The sequence below is a fragment of the Notothenia rossii genome, assembly GCF_949606895.1.
Source record: "Notothenia rossii genome assembly, chromosome: 6".
NCBI lineage: Eukaryota > Metazoa > Chordata > Actinopteri > Perciformes > Nototheniidae > Notothenia > Notothenia rossii.
The window spans coordinates 62,171,523-62,190,161 of record NC_136909.1 but is presented as its reverse complement, the minus strand read 5'-3'; the positions used below and the strand labels follow the sequence as shown (position 1 = coordinate 62,190,161).

The 18,639-nt window shown below is 41.3% G+C and overlaps 2 protein-coding genes across 5 annotated transcripts in view; both read right to left on the bottom strand.

The window, feature by feature from the left end:
- The window catches only part of LOC307044894 (uncharacterized protein), a 172,791-nt gene that overhangs the window by 52,550 nt on the left and 101,602 nt on the right, over window positions 1-18,639 (bottom strand). The gene's annotated exons all lie outside the window — the stretch shown is intronic.
- Window positions 1-18,639, bottom strand: part of LOC307044889 (uncharacterized protein) — a 104,057-nt gene that overhangs the window by 22,497 nt on the left and 62,921 nt on the right. For 2 of the 4 annotated variants that reach the window (XR_013809721.1, XM_079690320.1), the window contains exons 3-4: window positions 10,511-10,568; window positions 6,372-9,543 (exon numbers count right to left, since the gene is read on the bottom strand). The exons of 1 other annotated variant lie outside the window; for it this stretch is intronic. Coding sequence is in view for 1 of the 3 variants with exons in the window: in XM_079690320.1 (XP_079546446.1) it covers window positions 9,528-9,543; window positions 10,511-10,568 (74 nt within the window). In the remaining 2 variants the exon portion in view is untranslated. Of the gene's footprint in view, window positions 1-6,371; window positions 9,544-10,510; window positions 10,569-10,681; window positions 11,489-18,639 lie in introns of those variants that run through there. One more of the 4 variants, XR_013809722.1, reaches the window with a different exon arrangement.

The window sequence follows — 18,639 nt, the reverse complement described above, 5'->3', positions numbered from 1 at the left end:
TGTGAACAGAATATATGTCTTCATTTAGCTTGACCATCTGTCTCACTGCCCATTGCTCACTTATGACTGCCCGTTCAGAACAAAGTGAGATTGAAAAAAGTCATTTTAAATTACATCCAACTGCCCACTTCTCCAGATATTCATGCCAAAATCTCGAAATAGCCCCTCGGCCTCGGGGCTGGCAGTAGGAGGGCCAGGCACACTCATGACTTACATAGTTGGCCTATGAAATAAAGTAGATTAAAATCTTATTCAGACATTTCCGAACATTTTATTCGTCCCGTAGCAGAGGCATTTACATAGTTACAGCAAAGGTACGGAGAAGATAAAAAGCAAAAATAAAAAGTCAGCGAACATATAAAGGTATTGAAGTAGCAGCCTGTAATATTAATAAATTGTAAAAAAATTATAAAAAGTCTATGTTGCAAGGACGTTTTATTTTTCTTTAGCAGAGTACTTCATTATTGGTGCATAATGCACCAAAAGGTACCTCATCATATCAAGACAATTATATAATATAAGACATAATAACCTAGTTGTGTTTTTATTATTATTACAGGCCTTTGCAGTTACTTGGTGGCAATACAGAATTGTATTTTATGTAGCGGTATTATTACGATATTGCAGTCAACTGTTGGTTATCATATCGACATGCATGATTTTGTTCTCATATATTGCATAGCTGTATGATAAGAGCTGGTTTATTATATATTGTATGTTGGTTCCATATCTGGAGAGATGGAGGGTGGAATTGCAGTCACACATGCATGACCAGTAGAACAATTGTAATGCATAACCTTTCGGTTAGGAAATCACTGCTGTATTCTATGTTATTATAGGATATGATATGGTGTTGCATATATGTATATTTTTGTTGGCTGGTCACAAAGTCACCATCACGAGGGTTCCTTTTACTAAATGTAAACTTTTACATTCGATTTTGGAATATTGGTGAAAATGAGATCCGTGCAAACACACGTTTACAGTATGATACTAACGTGTTGTTCAGCAAGATGATCTTCACATATTAACACCACGTTTATGACTTTTTAATCGTAAATGCAATCAGCAACATTTATAGTGGAAGTAAAGCTGCCCCTCTAAGCAAAAGGTGGACTTGTATTAGTGTAGTAGTCTCATTAATCACTGGTTAGCAACCGCAGTTTTTTAAGACGAGGAAAAGCTTCGAGAATTTACCAGTGGGTCGTTTAACAAAACGTGAACACTTCGTAAGCTTGTATTAACCACAGACCTTTCAGTTACCAAAACATCATCAAAACATTGTCTTCAAGACAGAAGAGCCTAGAAGATTTTATTCTTTTATTTAAGAAATAACGCACCATAAAACCATATACTTTGCCCTGTAAATAAACGGATAGATGTTTTTCTCAGAGCATCAACTTGGGAAGAGTGTCTTCTCATGTTGGGAGTTTGAACAGAGCCACACTTCCTCCTGTTTTCCTCTTAACGCTCTTGGTGAGGAAGAAGAGCTAAGTGATAGCTGTTCAATATTGCCATAAAAAAGAAAAGAGACGGACAGAAAATCTGACAGAGTGACACACCAGCATGGACAGTGGAATTGAGACGTGGGGGTACTGAGACGACATGTTCCTATATCTCATTCTGACAGACACTGGCCCAATTCCAAACTGACCCTTACATCCTTGCAATCTGTGAAAGAGAAAACTCTTTCTGTCCTAGGAAATTCAGACAACATGCCTTGGAACTGTCCTAACATTTCGTAACCGTTGGGCCAAACATAATAAATAATAATGAAAATATAACTTTAAAACATCTGTATCGTAATTTATTTTCTCATTTTTAAATCTGATGTTTATGAGCTGCTTGGTTTTTACAACAGCTTCTGAAAATATACAAAACTTTACATTTCAATCACTTTTTTTTTCACATGATCCTAAGAACACGATCAAGATGTTAACATAACCATATCAACTGTCTATCTGATTTTGTAGTAAATGTTTTCACGGAATTCTTTGTATGGAGCGTGTTTCATGATGGCGCAGCTGTTTGGGTCAGCATGGTTGCAGACTTGCTGTTGAAAGGTTTACAGCACCTCCACTCCCTGAGTCCCTGCTTGTTGGTTTGGAACAGCACCTAATGTGGCATCACAGAACGCACAATCGGAGAAGAAGTGAGCGGTTGTAGGTGTCGGTTTGGATGTGATGCTGCATTGGCAGCTGTGGCTCAGGATGAAGAGAGGTTCATTGGACAATCCTTGGCTCTTCCAGTTTGCATTTAGAAGAGTTCTTGGGCTAGAGACTCAATCTTAAATTGCTCCCCAAGGAACACCCTTTGGTATGTGAGTGTGTGAATGAGCTTTAGATTAGATTCTGATGAGCTGTTTGGTGCCTGCCATTCCTGTGTGAATGGTGAAATGTAGGCATGTACTGTATTGCAAAAGCACTTAATAGTGGATGAAATGCTAGAAAGGTGTACATACTTGTAAGCCTCCTTGGGTTTATGAAAGGCGCAATGTGTGTGTGTGTGTGTGTGTGTGTGTGTGTGTGTGTGTGTGTGTGTGTGTGTGTGTGTGTGTGTGTGTGTGTGTGTGTGTGTGTGTGTGTGTGTGTGTGTGTGTGTGTGTGTGTGTGTGTGTGTGTGTGTGTGTGTGTGTGTGTGTGTGTGTGTGCTGCATGGGTGGCTTGTATTCAAATTAGTTTGATCCTTTGCCATCCCAGATAATAAATAATAGGGGACCATTTCCTCTGGCAGCCAGCCAGCCATCTGTTCACTGTACAGAGCACACGCACATACAGAATAAATACACATACACTGCTGCTATAATAGAATACAAATAAATAAAGAATGCCTGATTCACCTACAATAAAAACACAGAACAGACATAGCAAGTACTGTTATTGATGATCGGGCAGCAGTATATGCATCATAAACAAAGTGTGTTGACAGGGCACATTGATGTTAAACTAGCATAGAGTAAATGAGTTTGGTTCTTAATTGACCACCTTTGAATATTAGGTCAGTAAATGTCCTGCTTGTGAATGTTTGGAGCTTCTATGTGTCTTACAAAAAGGGTTTGCTAACAAGTGACTCAAAGAGACTACTCAAAGTCATCACTCTGAACATTAGCCGCCTTTAGCTTAGCGGTGGTGACATGAAGTCAATACTGATTGGATTTACACTTCAAATATCCTAATAGTTAGTAGGCTATGTGGAGAATATCCGGCTTTACAGAACATGTAAGAATCAAAAATGTGTGTTTGCCACATATTCTATTTTCTGCAACGTTCCAAAATGCAATGGAAAAATCCCATCAAGGTAGCACTTGCAATGCTAACTTCCGTGGATTTTTGGGTTCTTTAAAAACGCCTGTGAAAATGAGCATTTATATTCAAGCAGTTGGGTTTAAATTGGAGATAGTTGAAAGGCAGATAAGGGTGCGTTGCGTGTCTGTATCAAAAGCATAAGTATGTTATGGTTGCGCATCACCTCCGCTAATCTAAAGACGCACTCATTTGGTGTGATGATGTTTAGTTGTGTGTTTTTTAGCAACCGCAGTTTAGAAGATAGGAGCTTGTATGGAGTCAGATTTGGGTCAATATTCTAGCGCGCAAAACAAGCTACTCACGAGCGGAAAATGTGCTTTTACAAGCGCATGAAATGAGCCTCGCGCGCAGATTAAACCCCCGCAGGCAGAGACAGCCCTCTTGCTCACTCACGGAGTCTGTCTGCGCGCGCGTGAAAAGTTTCTGACACTTTGGGGCGGAGCCACTGGACTTTGATTGACAGCTGCTAGGAAACCTGGAGTTGCCAGGTTTGATAAATGCCTGAACTACCAAAAGCCGAGGAGTGACAGCAGCAATACCAGTTGGACGAGATTGAATGGTAAAGATGTCCATAAAAAAACATTATATTCGTAAAGTGTACGGTGTGGTGACTCTAGTTAACCATAATTCACTTTTGGGTCACAGTTCCTACACGAACCTTGTTTAGTGTAACACCGGAGATATAGGTTGCCAAGCTAGAGCTAGCAAGGCACTCTAACTTGACTCTCCTCACTGAGTACATGTCTGATATTACTATTGCTTGATGGAAAATAAAGAGTGGAAATCCATCTTAAATACTCCGCCTCCGACTCCTTCTTAACGGCACTACAACGGCTAATATATATATATATATATATATATATATATATATATATATATATATATATATATAAATTAATTTGATATAAAACAATATATTTTTGAGTGGGCTGTATTTGTCGAAAACTGCAACTACTGTCTGCTGTATGCACCTCTTACGAAATGAACTATAAATTAACTATAGTATTACTATAGTATACTGTAAGAGTTGCAGACCCGGCGGCAGGGGGGGGTGAGGGAGGCGCTCGTGAATAGTTGTTATGGAAACAGAGGGGTTAGGTCATAGGTTTTAGGTTGCCATAAGGCTGTTGACGGTCTTATTATAGGCTACATCCATTGGTTGGTTTTGTGGCACATTTGTAACGCTGTGCCAACTTGGGCAAGCACGCAGGCAAACCTGAGCGCACACAGGGTGGAGAGGTGGAGTGAGGTTGAGCGATGGAGAGAAAGGGAGAGAGAGAGAGAGGCAGAGATCGTGTGCAGCGGTCTGCTTGCGCACAGAGCCGGAGTTTGTGAGAGAGCCGGCTTGAGAGTGAATTTCTCTTCAAAATAGAATTGATTGCCAGCCTCCCTTGTCCCTGGCTGGCTTGCTAGCTCGTTGGTAACGTAACTGATGTTTTTTTAATGTGCCTGCATCTGGCGCTGAATTGCCATATTCCTTTCATAAACCACTTCCTGATATCCATTGTTGCAGATCAATATAAATGATAATAGCCAAACTAACCTAGCAAGAGTAAACTGACAGGCTGCTGTGCCGCACCTCACTCAAAAACCCACACGATTCAACCCAGCGAAAAACCAGTCTCACGCGCAGCCTTTTATTCAGAATTTCATAGCAAAATAAAAATATGATATTAAACTAATCTTTCAACATAGTTTAAAACAAAAATAAATATTAGGACAAAGCCCTACAAATAACAACAATAAACATAATAATAAAACAATTAAAATGTTGTATTCAGCCCTGATTAAAACAGCGGGCACAAATCCTGGTTGGGCGGGCCCGGCCCCATGACGCCAGGTCTGAAGAGTTGTATAGTGTCCTATAGTAAGTTTGTAGTGTTCTGTAGTATTTTTCACCTGCTATCGTATAGTTTTTTCTGTAGTACCATTTTATTAGCTATAGTAGCCCTATAATATTTCAATAGTAATACTATGTATCTAGATCTTTGTAGTATTCCTATATTATTTTAAATAGTATAACTATAATATATAGTGTTTCATAGTTGTTTTTTAAACGCACTATGGACCACTCCTAGTAATATCATGATATTGTCATAGTGAATGCATATTATTACTATAGTGTTTTTAAAAGTACTACTATAGTTTTTTTTTTGGTGTTTCCGTATTAAGACTATATTATTTAAAATAGTACTACTATAGTATAATATATAGTGTTTCTGTAGTTGTTTTTTGAACACACTATAGAACACTCCTATAGTAATAGTATGATATTGTCATAATGAATGCATATTATTACTATAGTGTTTGTAAAAGCATTACACTCCTAGAATTAATGTGTAATTTTTTTATATCAAATTAATTGATAGTTCAGGCATTTATCAAACCTGGCAACTCTGGGCTTCCTGGCAGCTGTCAATCAAAGTCCAGTGGCTCCGCCCCAAAGTGTGAGAAACTTTTCACGCGCGCGCAGACAGACTCCGCGAGCGAGTGAGTCTGACACTCCCGCGAGCGAGCAAGAGGGCTGTCTGCGCGCGAGGGTCATTTCATGTAAAGCACATTTTCCGCTCTTGAGTAGCTTGTTTTGCGCGCTAGAATATTGACCCAAATCTGACTCCATAGCTTGTACCATTCACAGGTGGTATTTTGACATATTTTGTGTTGCAGAAAAAAACGAGAACATCTCTTCAGCTTGTATTAACCAAAGACTATGGTTATACGCCACATTTCATGCTCCTACTGAAAAAACAAGTTTAAAATAATGCTAACTTAGAGATGAGGATCCGGAAATTGCAAAATGCTAACTTATTACCGGGTTTTAGGATTCGTTCCTGTATGACTCTACAGACACAACATTGATGTGTCACCCTGCCTATAGTCTTCATGCTAAGCTAGGCTAATGAGCAACTATGTTAAGCTCAAAATTGTATGCACAGGCTAACAAAATAGATGATGTGTCTCACCTCAGTCTTTCTGAGTAGCCTACGTTACAAACAATAGCAAATACTGTACATAACATGAACACGAGTCAGTTTTACATAAAGACACTTTATTAGCTTACACATACATCTCTGGTTATAATAATTAGTTATATAATACAAGAAGTCAAAAATAATAACTGTAGTTATATATTTATAAAACTAAGCAGATATACTCTTGACTTTTAGAAACATAAAGGTCTTTGATAATATATATTTAGTACTTGTTTCATCTCTCACCAAATCTAGAAAAAAAGAAAGGGTATAGAGGTTATACAATATGGATTCAGGATGAATGTATATGTGTTTCAGTCTGTATGTGTGTTGTGAGCCACTGTGTCTGCACCTAGTCAAATGTAAAATGTTCCACACTTCCACGAATCATGTTTAATGGAGACAACAGACCTTGATCATTTCATCTGGTACTGACAAAACTGAAAAAACTTTTCTCTAGATAAAGTAAACATTCTGGAATAAATCAGCTCATATTTTCTGGCGAGGAAAGACATCAGCTAATTTTAATCCTGTTAATGCTAAACTTCCTGTCAAGAGATGTGGAGGATCACCAATGGATGATTTAAAGTATGTTTTTCTGTTTTGCTAATCACAAAGTTTTTTTGTTGGATCCTGTACTGAAAATCTCCACTAACCCATCCCCAGTAAATCTCTTTTTTAAAGATGTCATAGACTCAAAAGATGCTTCTAAAGCTTAGAAACTTCAAGAACAAATATTTCTTGAGAATTAGACCCAAATAGTTATCTTTGTATTAGTAAACTGTTGCTTATTTCACTGACAATAATGGCAACTGTTTTCAGCTAAATATTTTAATAGAAAACTGCTACGACATGTACTGGTTAAATAAGATTTAGGAAGGTCTTCAAAAACAAGAATGTATTATATCTGACTTGTAATGCTTCTGCAAGATTGAATGCAGTAATGCAGTACAAAAACAGATCTGTAATTTAATTAATAAGTAAAAATAAGTGCAATGTATACCCATTTGTGCTAAAAAAGATTAGATATTTTTCTCAAATTAATCAGGAAATGTTTAGTTTACCTAGATATGTTATCAGAAATGGACTGTACATTTATTCTTCATAGATAACGAAACCGAAACATAGTGTTGTTGTATATATGTCTTCTGGCTTCTATACTATCTCCTTAACATGCTCTGATAAAATATTGCAAAAGGCATGTTGTCTGTATTTGAATACCTGGAAGTGTGGAAAGTGACAAGCACACACACAGCACTGTATACTGCATATGACTGAACACTGACACAAGGTTTAGGGTACTCTAACACTGTCAGTATAGGAACAGACCTTGACACAAAAGCATGAAGAATGAAAGCAGATATATAGTAAAACATTTCTCCTTCCATAAACAACATCACAATTCCTCCACACATCCCTCCAGTATATGTCTTCTCTCTGGAACCCCTAAAGTTACAGCACCCTGGGTAAATGCCTTATTACACAGGAAGTGAACTTCACCTAGAAGCTAAGGATACTTCCAAATATGGCAACAAAATGTATTTACTTCAAATGGAGGTAAATTCCGTTAATGCTGGTTACTGTATTGTACATTGTGTTATGTTTGCAAATTATACTGTAAGCCTGAAATCTTTCAAGTATATAATTTGTGTGTATTGCGATCTCTCTTTAAGTTTTGTATGTTTAGCCATCATTTCTAATAACACTCTTCTCACCAATATTAGGGCTGCAATTAAATTCATTATTGTTTATTCTGCCTAAAATGACTAACTTACCAATACACAACTCGGCAGAGGCTAAGTTGACGTCTTTAAATGAATTGCTGAGATCTGGGAATGCAGGGACATGGCTAACAAGTGTGATAGGAAAATAAACTCAATTGCTCAGTAAAACTTTAAAGAAACCTCTAATTCCACCCCAGTTTGTATTATTCATGCTGTATTTTTAATACAGGCCAGTCATTAGCAGCTCTAACCATTGAATATGTCGGGCACAGCACCTTGATCTTTTATGGAGGTTGTGCTAGTTTGCACAAATTCACTAAATCTGCAACTGGACATGTTGTGTAGTTTATTTGCTAACCTTGATCTGCTTACAAAGCAGTACCAATTATGTCCACATCTTGTCAAGCACACTCAACAAAGCTTTGCTAATGATGGAAAAAAGAAAAACTGTATCATAAAAATGTTTGAATATTAAAGCCTTTCACTGGTGAAACATAGGCAGCAGTGAGAGTTATACAGCTCCGATGACAGGGATCAGATATCTGTAACTAGCGAGTTATATCGTAAATCAAAATAGGGCTGCCACAACAATCCTTAATGTTCTCAGTAAATAGTTTTGCCTGTAAGTTGTCAAAATATGTCAAAAATACTGACCACAATGTCACACAACCATAATGTGCTAAATGACCGGCAGTTTGACACTCAGTAAAAACATATATTATTGGTTCAGAAATTATTTAAATTGTTGGCAGTCAATTCTCTGTCAATACATCAATACCTTGTTGCACAGAAAAGGAACATAGGAACTCCACACCACCAGAGATTTAAACGCTAAAAATGTACTTTGGCTTAAAACAATAACTGGATTGTGTGACCATAGTTTTCCTGTGCAGTGAGGGATTACTATGGACATTTGTGCACTTACTTTCATTTTAACCTCAAATCTATATGAACTCAGTTTCTTGCAATGTTGGAGCAATACTTCCGTTTCGCAGATCTCAGCAATTACTTTGGTGATTACAATGCTACTGTGTATGAGGCTTGGTCAGAAATGTAATAAAACAGATTTTGCATCTAAACTACAAATATTACAGATGTAGTAATTGTGGGGCTGTAACTTCCACTTTACTCAGTGCCGTTCTTTAATCCAGGCGATCTCTGTCTTTCCAAAGAGGTAGGAATAGTTTGTTGGCAACACAAAGACTCTCAGCTTTCACATTTATTTTTCTCTCTTCATTGTGACGAGTCTCTGTCTGTACGAATAATAACATTCAGTCTTTTTTCTGGTGGTCCACGGGATATGCATAGCAGCAGCAGCAGCAGCAGCACTAGGGCAAAGAGAGTATCTCCAGTTTTTTTGTTCACCTTGTTTTTATCATCTGCTCACTGCTTGAATTTCATTATAATTTCTCCATATATGCCTCGATCCATTTGTCCTTCTTTCCTTCCATCCCGCCAACAACCCTCCTTCTGGTCCTCGGGGTGTGTGTTTTAGCAGCAGCATCTGATCAAGAGGCATGTCATGGTCAGGAAGCATCAAAGCTGAAAGACAAGAAGGAAACAAGCAATTACTGCGCGTGTGTGTGTGTGTGTGTGTGTGTGTGTGTGTGTGTGTGTGTGTGTGTGTGTGTGTGTGTGTGTGTGTGGTCAGCAGAATGCAGAGATCTGTCCTTTCCAGATTAAGATGGAGGATGATTTATTCAGCCATTAGGAACTGCTTCATCATTAAATATTAACCCAGCGCCATCACTCACCCTGAGGCCAAACCATTAAGGTGTGTGTGTGTGTGTGTGTGTGTGTGTGTGTGTGTGTGTGTGTGTGTGTGTGTGTGTGTGCGTGTGTGTGTGTGTGTGTGTGTGTGTGAGGTCTCACACACACACACACACACACACACACACACACACACACACACACACACACACACACACACACACACACAGTAAAGATGTTTTTCAAATGTCAACTTTGATCAGTCATTGTTTTTTTCTGAAGATTTGATATTATAAAGCAATACTCATTGAATTTTAAATTAAGTTTTTGGGGCTTTGAGGGCGATATTGCCCTTTCCAAAGTCAGTATTGTTTTTTGTATTAGATCAAAATATCATGTTTTTCTCTTTCCTCCTAGTGCTCCCAGAAGCATTTGCAAGATTTAACTTCGCCCAAAAGAACGACCAATCAGAGAAGGGAGTTTTTAATACAGTGTCAATCAATGTTTGTGATTAAGGTCAACACTGATCAAATATGAATCATAGTCTGCTTCATTTATTATGTATCGCTTGAAAATGTTTAAAGTAGAAATATTTTGATCGTTTATCTGCAAAAATAGGGATATTTGACCCTGCTTTCAACCTGAAAACAGTCTAGACAAAACCAATAACATGCCAACAGTCTGAAAAAGCATTTCACAGCTAAACAGTAAACCAAAAACATTTTCTAAAATAATTGTTTGCTGGAAACAGTCAATGCAGTAACTATGGGTTCAAAGAGCTAACATGCATGTGACTCACCTGTCCCAAAGATTTACACTCCGACAGGAATTGGTGCAGCAACCAGCAGATATCAGAGCTGCAAAGGAAATCACAAGAAATATTTAGTAATCACATCAATTCCAGCACTCATGGTCAAACATATGATTTGTGTGTGACTAAGGCCCTAGCCACATGGAAATGAAAACGAACCAAATTCGATATCAAAAAAGTCTTCCATCCACACGCAATAGGCACCACAAACGTGTCCTTCCACACGAGACCGCTCGACCCGCTGGAGACGCTGTAGTACATATGCCGGGCCTGTAAGTAGCACTGTACTTCCGCCACAAAATATACCAAAAGCAGCGAAGAAGACTTCCCGAGCATGCATGGTTGCCATGATTGCCCTTCGTCACTGTGTTGCTAGGGCATTAGCGATATTATAGCTTGTTTGCTGCTATTAATGCAAACCTACATTCACAATGTTAGGTATATCTCCTCACTCTGAAAAACACAGACACTTATTTTCTTGTCTATCCGCTTTGATTCCCGTCATGGATGGGCAGCCACTGGCAGCATTTCCTTTTACCCATCATCCTCTGCTGTCCTTCCTTTGGTGACAGTCACCATAGATATGTCAGTCTGTCTGAATCTGTTTGGGCTACACAACCGTCTTTTTTAAATTCTTATGCATTTATGTAAGAGAGGAGCTTCAAAGTCAGACCTTGATAGTCTACTCTATGCAATGATGATGGAAATTAACTATCAGAAAAATGGATGCCTACTATGATGAAAATAACAAATAGATCATGTTCTTTTCTCCAGTTGCGACACTGCTAGCTGAAGTATGTGGCAGTTGGTAAGAATAATTCCATCCATTCCAATTATTGCAACTGTCTACCACTTACTTATTAGTGGAAGAATAAGCTGAGTTTCAAATTGATAGTATATTCTGCTCTGTGTCATTTCCAGCAGCTTCTTGTCGTAGCAACAGAGGGAGTGATACAAAAATGCCACCTTGGTTTGAGAAGACAAAAGGAAAATGTCTCATTATCTGGCCAACAGTTTTACAATTTACAAAAACATCTTTCTCCCTGTCAATACACTGAAGATAAATCAGATTCATACAGATTTGAAGAAATTGTGATGTTAATGTATCTAGGGAACTGTATTTCTTTCAATAATACACTCACAACAGCTTTTAAAATCCTGAATTGCAAACAGTAATGTTTCTTTCCGCAATATATATTATACACAGATCTGTGCAATCTGTTTTAAACATGGTGCACATATGTATGTTAAAGTAATGTAAGACTGTTTTTGATGTCAAATTAGAAGAGGTTGACATTGGTAAATAAAGTACATGATAATGTCTACTTAGATACAATTTTGAATGTATCATCATGGATTATTATTAATAAAATACAAACAAGTTTTTTTATATTTCCAATTATTACAAAGTTACCTCTTGATATTCTTAGCTGCAGCAATGTTATAAGAGTGTAAATACATTGACAGTGTTAGGAAATTAAAGAATATATGTGCAAATAAAAAGCATTTTGAAATTGTCATATATATTTGTTGTTATACATTATAGCTCTGCTTGGTAGAAGCTGTTTTGAAACCAAAGTACACATCGAAAGTTTGGAAAAAAAGCAATTCAATTTAACAAAATATTTATTAAGGTTAATCCCTTGTTTTATTTTATAAAATATTTTGTCAATGTCAGGAGCCGTTAAAAACCGATGGTCAGTACTGATTCTGTTTACAGGTTTTGTCAGTATTTGGTACTATGGTGATCGTCTCTGTTTAAAAGAAGGTGGCTCTCTTTTCACATGGCTAAATCGCCATGGTAAATCATGCTGCACACCTAATCTGGTCTGGAACAGGTTTAATGTTTCTGATTGAAATCGGCTCTAAAAGCTTCTTTGGTATTGAACGTTTTTGAAGATAGCATCAAGATTCTTGCCTATTCCTAGAGAAACATTAAGAGGTGATAAACATTAAGAGTGATAAAGTTATTATTAAATAGACAAATGGCTTTTCCTAATTATTTGTATTATTGTCCATGAATGATGTTTGAGTGGATACGTTATTCATGCTAAGTTGTTGAGTCCTAGTAATGCCACGAGGCTGAAGTTGGCTTCCGATTCAGAGCATCTGATTCGGCAGTTAAGGGGAAAGTTAAGGGAAATGTAATTGACAGCGCTGAGCAAACAATCCTCCGTGTTTGAACCTCTTAAATCGCTGCATGGCCGATTTATTTGGACTGGATGATCCCAGAGAGGGAAAACATTCTTTATAACACAGTTTGAGATTTGTGAAACCTTAATTGTATTTGTGAAAAAAAAGGGAGATTTCAGTGCTTTTTTCGCATCTTGACCACATTAGACCAGGTCCCGATCTAAAACCACTGGACCTACACTCATCAAATCTGGACTGGATTATCCCAGAGACTCTGAAGATTCTTTATAACACAGTTTGAGATTTGTGAAACCTTAATTCTATTTGTAAAAATAAACAAAAGGAGATTTCAGTGCTTTTTAAAAAGCTCGCTTTTTGTTTCCTTGACCTTTTATTCCTTTTACTGCATTTGGGTCCTATTTTTCCCCAACCCTGACAATCAGTCTGCTTCAAATTAACTTATTATCCTCACAGAATCATTTTATTAAAGTTAAAGCAAAACTTACTAAAGCATTCTAACTGTTTATGCTTTAACAGCAATTAATAAATGATCCAGTCATAAATAATTTGCACCGCGTTGCTATGAGACACCACAGCGTGTTCTCAGTGTTCTGCTCATGGTGCTTTGCTTTTGGCTAACTGTTTTTGTTGTTCTGCTTTATGATTGTAATGCATGACTGTGCCAACATGTGTCTCATCCTCCTTGCTCTTGTTTGTAGGCTGCACCTGCTTTTCAGGAGACCAGGCCTTACAATTATGTTCTTTCTGCCAGTGCATCAGCGGTAAGAGTCCATCACAAACTGCAGGGTCTGTCACCCAGCAGGAGCTAGGCTAACATGCTAACAGGCACAGAGCCTTAGAACACCACATACTCCAAAAGAAAGATGATGTAGCTCACATCAGGGCACAGAGCTGCTGCAGCCTCACCTGACCCAGCAGCTTGTTGGCTAAAGCTATTGAATGATGTGTCGGTAGCATCCTGAGGCCACAGTGGCTTCAGAACATCTATATAGTCTATCTTGAAAAACATCTTGAATTTATTCGTAGAGAGTTAGTTTGTTATTTAACAGGTATGGAGACTTTTTTTTGTTTCATACATTTTCAAAAATACATTGTTAGAATTTCTAAAAAGTACTCTTACTCAAACCACTAAAATAATGTAAATCAAGCAAAAGGCTCCTGAAATCCTTTCACATGTACTCACCACTGTAACGCTGTCTTTCTGGGGTCCCAGTATATTTAAACTGCATGGGATAACGGCTACTAATGAGCACTGCACATGATATATATTTGGAATGCTTTTTGGATTGAAGTGGGGGCTGCGTTTTGAATTCTTAAACAAGTTATGCTTGTCAGACTGTGGCATAACCTTTGCAACAGAAATATAATAAAGACATGAGCATGTTCTGGAACTGTGACAGGCTCTGAAAGACTCCAATCCACTTCCGTAGTTGCACTTGTCATAGCAGAGTATAGCATAATAAAGGGAAACAATGGCCTTAATGAGTCCAACTGGTCACAAAAAACAAATTTTTTAGATTTTTAGGGTTTTAGATCAGGACCTGTTCCAATGTGGTCTAGATGCGAAAAAAGCACTGAAATCTCCCTTTTTAAAATTTTCACAATTAGAATAAAGGTTTCACAAATCTCAAACTATGTTATAAAGAATCTTTAGAGTCTCTGGGATAATCCAGTCCAGATTTGATGAGTCTACTTATAGTGGTTTTAGATCAGGACCTGGGGCCTCATTTATAAAGGGATATACGCTCCAAAAATTGCGTACGCCAGTTTCTACGCAATGTTTGCGATTTATAAAATACTAACTTGACGGGAAAACGTGCGGTCCTCCACGCAAACTCTAACCCATGCGTACGCACTAAGCACAAAAACGGGAGAGACGAGAAACTGCGACACCGTTGGCAGAAGGAAGAATGGAGAGAAATATGTGGAAATAATACCATAAATAAAATGTTACCTCTCATTTATCCGGCCCTTTAAAAAAAAAAATGTTTTTAACGTCATCATTTAAGTTGCGCTGACGGCCGACAGAGGGCGACAGCGGCCGCTAATGCAGTTGTGCGGTTCTTATCTGTCAAATAATCACACACGAAGAAGAAAAAAGACCGCCCACACGAAGAGAAGGGATTAGACGCCGCGGCAGACAGGGAGAATGAAAACACATGGATACAAATCAAAGAAAACGAAAAGAAAAAAGGTGGGCCCGAGAAGGCAAGAGAAAAAAAGGTGAAGTCACTCGTAGGTGAAGCATAGAAATGTCGCAAATTGACAGACCTTTTTGGCAGCAGCTTAGAACAAGTGCAAAATGATGAAGAGAATAATGAGGGCGCGAGTTCAGATATACAGCCAGCAGTGGCGGCCGGCCCATAGTGGTGCTAGGGGCGCCGCTCCACCTCTTCCCACATTACAAATTTAAATTTAAAAAAATGTAAATTAAAAAATATATATATTTTTTTTAATATATATTTTTTATTTTAATTTTTAATGCACAAGGTAATCCATCCATCCATCCATCTTCTCCCGCTTATCCGTGGTCGGGTCGCGGAGGTAGCAGTTCCAGCAGAGAGCCCCAAACTTTCTTTTCCCTGGCCACATCAACCAGCTCTGACTGGGGGATCCCAAGGCGCTCCCAGGCCAGAGAAGAGATATAATCCCTCCACCTGGTTCTAGGTCTACCCCTTGGTCTCTTCCCAGCTGGACGTGCCTGGAACACCTCCCTAGGGAGGCGCCCAGGTGGCATCCTAACTAGGTGCCCGAACCACCTCAACTGGCTCCTTTCGACGCGAAGGAGGAGCGGTTCAACTCCGAGTCCCTCCCGGATGACCGAACTTCTCACCTTATCCCTAAGGGAGACACCAGCCACCCTGCGGAGAAAACCCATCTCGGCCGCTTGTACCCGCGATCTCGTTCTTTCGGTCATGACCCATCCTTCATGACCATAGGTGAGGGTAGGAACGAAAATGGCCCGGTAGACAGAGAGCTTTGCCTTCTGGCTCAGCTCCCTTTTCGTCACAACGGTGCGGTAAAGAGACTGCAGTACCGCTCCCGCTGCTCCGATTCTCCGACCCATCTCACGCTCCATTGTTCCCTCACTCGAGAACAAGACCCCGAGATACTTGAACTCCTTCACTTGGGGTAAGGACTCATTCCCTACTTGGAGTGGACAGTCCATCGGTTTCCTGCTGAGAACCATGGCCTCAGATTTGGAGGTGCTGATCCTCATCCCAGCCGCTTCACACTCGGTTGCGAACCGATCCAGTGAGTGCTGAAGGTCGCAGACCGATGAAGCCATCAGAACCACATCATCTGCAAAAAGCAGTGGTGCAATCCTTAGTCCACCGAACTGCAGACCCCCTCCCCCACGACTACGCCTCGAAATCCGATCCATGTATATTACAAACAGGATTGGTGAAGAAGCGCAGCCCTGGCGGAGGCCAACCCTCACCTGAAATGGGTCCGACTTACTGCCGAGGACCCGGACACAGCTCTCGCTTTGGGAGTACAGAGATTGGATGGCCCTGAGTAGAGACCCCCTCACCCCATACTCCCGCAGCACCTCCCACAGTGACTCCCTGGGAACCCGGTCATATGCCTTCTCCAAGTCTACAAAACACATGTAGACTGGATAAGCATACTCCCAGGCACCCTCCAGGATCCTTGCGAGAGTAAAAAGCTGATCCGTCGTTCCACGACCAGGACGGAATCCGCATTGTTCCTCCTCAATCTGAGGTTCGACAATCGGCCTGACCCTCCTTTCGAGTACCTTAGAGTAAACTTTCCCGGGGAGGCTGAGTAGTGTGATGCCTCGGTAATTGGCACACACCCTCTGATCCCCCTTTTTGAAAAGGGGAACCACCACTCCGGTCTGCCACTCCTTCGGTACTGTTTCCGACTTCCACGCAACGTTGATGAGACGTGTCAACCATGACAGTCCCTCAACACCCAGAGCCTTCAGCATTTCTGGGCGGATCTCATCCACCCCCGGGGCTTTGCCACTGTGAAGTTGTTTGACGACCTCAGTGACCTCCCCCCGGGAGATTGGTGTCGATCCCCCTTCATACTCCAGCTCTGCCTCTAACATAGAGGGCGGAGTTGTCGGGTTCAGGAGTTCCTCAAAGTGCTCCTTCCAACGCCCTAACACTCCATCAGTTGAGGTCAACAACGTCCCATCCTTACTGTACACAGCTTGGATGGTTCCCTGCTTCCCCCTCCTGAGGTGTCGGACAGTTTTCCAGAACAACTTTGGTGCCGCCCGAAAGTCTTTTTCCATGTCTTCTCCGAACTTCTCCCACACCCGCTGCTTTGCCTCGGCCACGGCTGAGGCTGCTGCCCTTCGGGCCTGTCGGTACCTTGCCACTGCCTCGGGAGTCCCCCGGGATAACAAATCCCTGAAGGCCTCCTTCTTCAGTCGGACGGCTTCCCTGACCACCGGTGTCCACCAGGAGGTTCGAGGGTTACCGCCCCTTGAGGCACCTAGGACCTTGAGACCACAGCTCCCCGCCGCGGCTTCGGCAATAGAGGCTTTGAACACCGACCACTCTGGTTCAATGTCCCCAACCTCCACAGGAATGCCCGAAAAGCTCCGCCGGAGGTGTGAGTTGAAGGCCTCCTGAACTTGGGCCTCCTCCAGACGTTCCCAGTTCACCCGAACTACACGTTTGGGCTTACCAGGTCTATCCAGAGGCTTCCCCCGCCACTCGACCCAACTCACCACCAGATGGTGATCAGTTGACAACTCCGCCCCTCTCTTTACCCGAGTGTCCAAAACATACGGCCTCAGGTCCGATGATACGATAACCAAATCGATCATGGACCTTCTGCCTAGGGTGCTCTGGTACCACGTACACTTATGAGCATCCTTATGTTCGAACATGGTGTTTGTTATGGCCAATCCATGACTAGCACAGAAGTCCAGTAACAAACCACCACTCCGGTTCAGATCAGGGGGGCCGTTCCTCCCAATCACTCCCCTCCAAGTGTCTCCATCATTGCCCACATGTGCGTTGAAGTCTCCCAGCAAGATTAAAGAGTCCCCTTCAGGAGCCCCATACAGGACTCTTTCCAGGGTCTCCAAGAAGGCCGTATACTCTGAACTGCTGTTGGGTGCATAAGCACACACAACAGTCAGAGTTTTCCCCCCCATAACCCGCAGGCGTAGGGAGGCAACCCTCTCGTCCACTGGGGTAGACTCCAACAACGAAGCACCCAACCGGGGACTTGTGAGTATCCCCACACCCGCCCGGCGCCTCACACCTTGAGCAACTCCGGAGAAGAATAGAGTCCAACCCCTATCCAGAAGTAAGGTTCCAGAGCCGACGCTGTGCGTAGAGGTGAGCCCAACCAGATCCAACTGGTAACGCTCCACCTCCCGCACAAGCTCCGACTCCTTCCCCCCCAGAGAGGTGACGTTCCACGTCCCCAAAGCCAGCTTCTGTCGCCCGGGTCTGGTCCGTCGAGACCCTCTGCCTTCACTGCCACCCTTCTGGCAGCGCACCCGACCCCATCGCTGTTTCCCGTAGGTGGTGGGCCCGCGGGACGGAGAAGCGGAGGTGTTGCCCACGTCGCCTTTTCGGGCTGTGCCCGGCCGGGCTCCGTGGCAAGCCCGGCCACCAGACGCTCGCCGACGAGTCCTCCTTCTGGGCCTGGCTCCAGAAGGGGACCCCGGGCTTCCTCCGGGCCGGGTATCCTCACTTCGTGTGTCGTCTTTCATGAGGTCTTTTGAACCAATCTTAGTCTGGCCCCTTGCCTGAGACCAATTTGCCATGGGAGACCCTACCAGGAACACAAGGTTCCAGACAACACAGCCCCCCAGGTTCATCAGGGCACACAAACCTCTCTACCACGGTAAGGTGCTGGTTCTTCAGAGAGGCACAAGGTAAATATTATATAATTGGTATCAGTAAAATGTATAATCTACAATAAAATCTCGTTTAAAATGGTGTTACGATATCTAAAGTTACTGATAA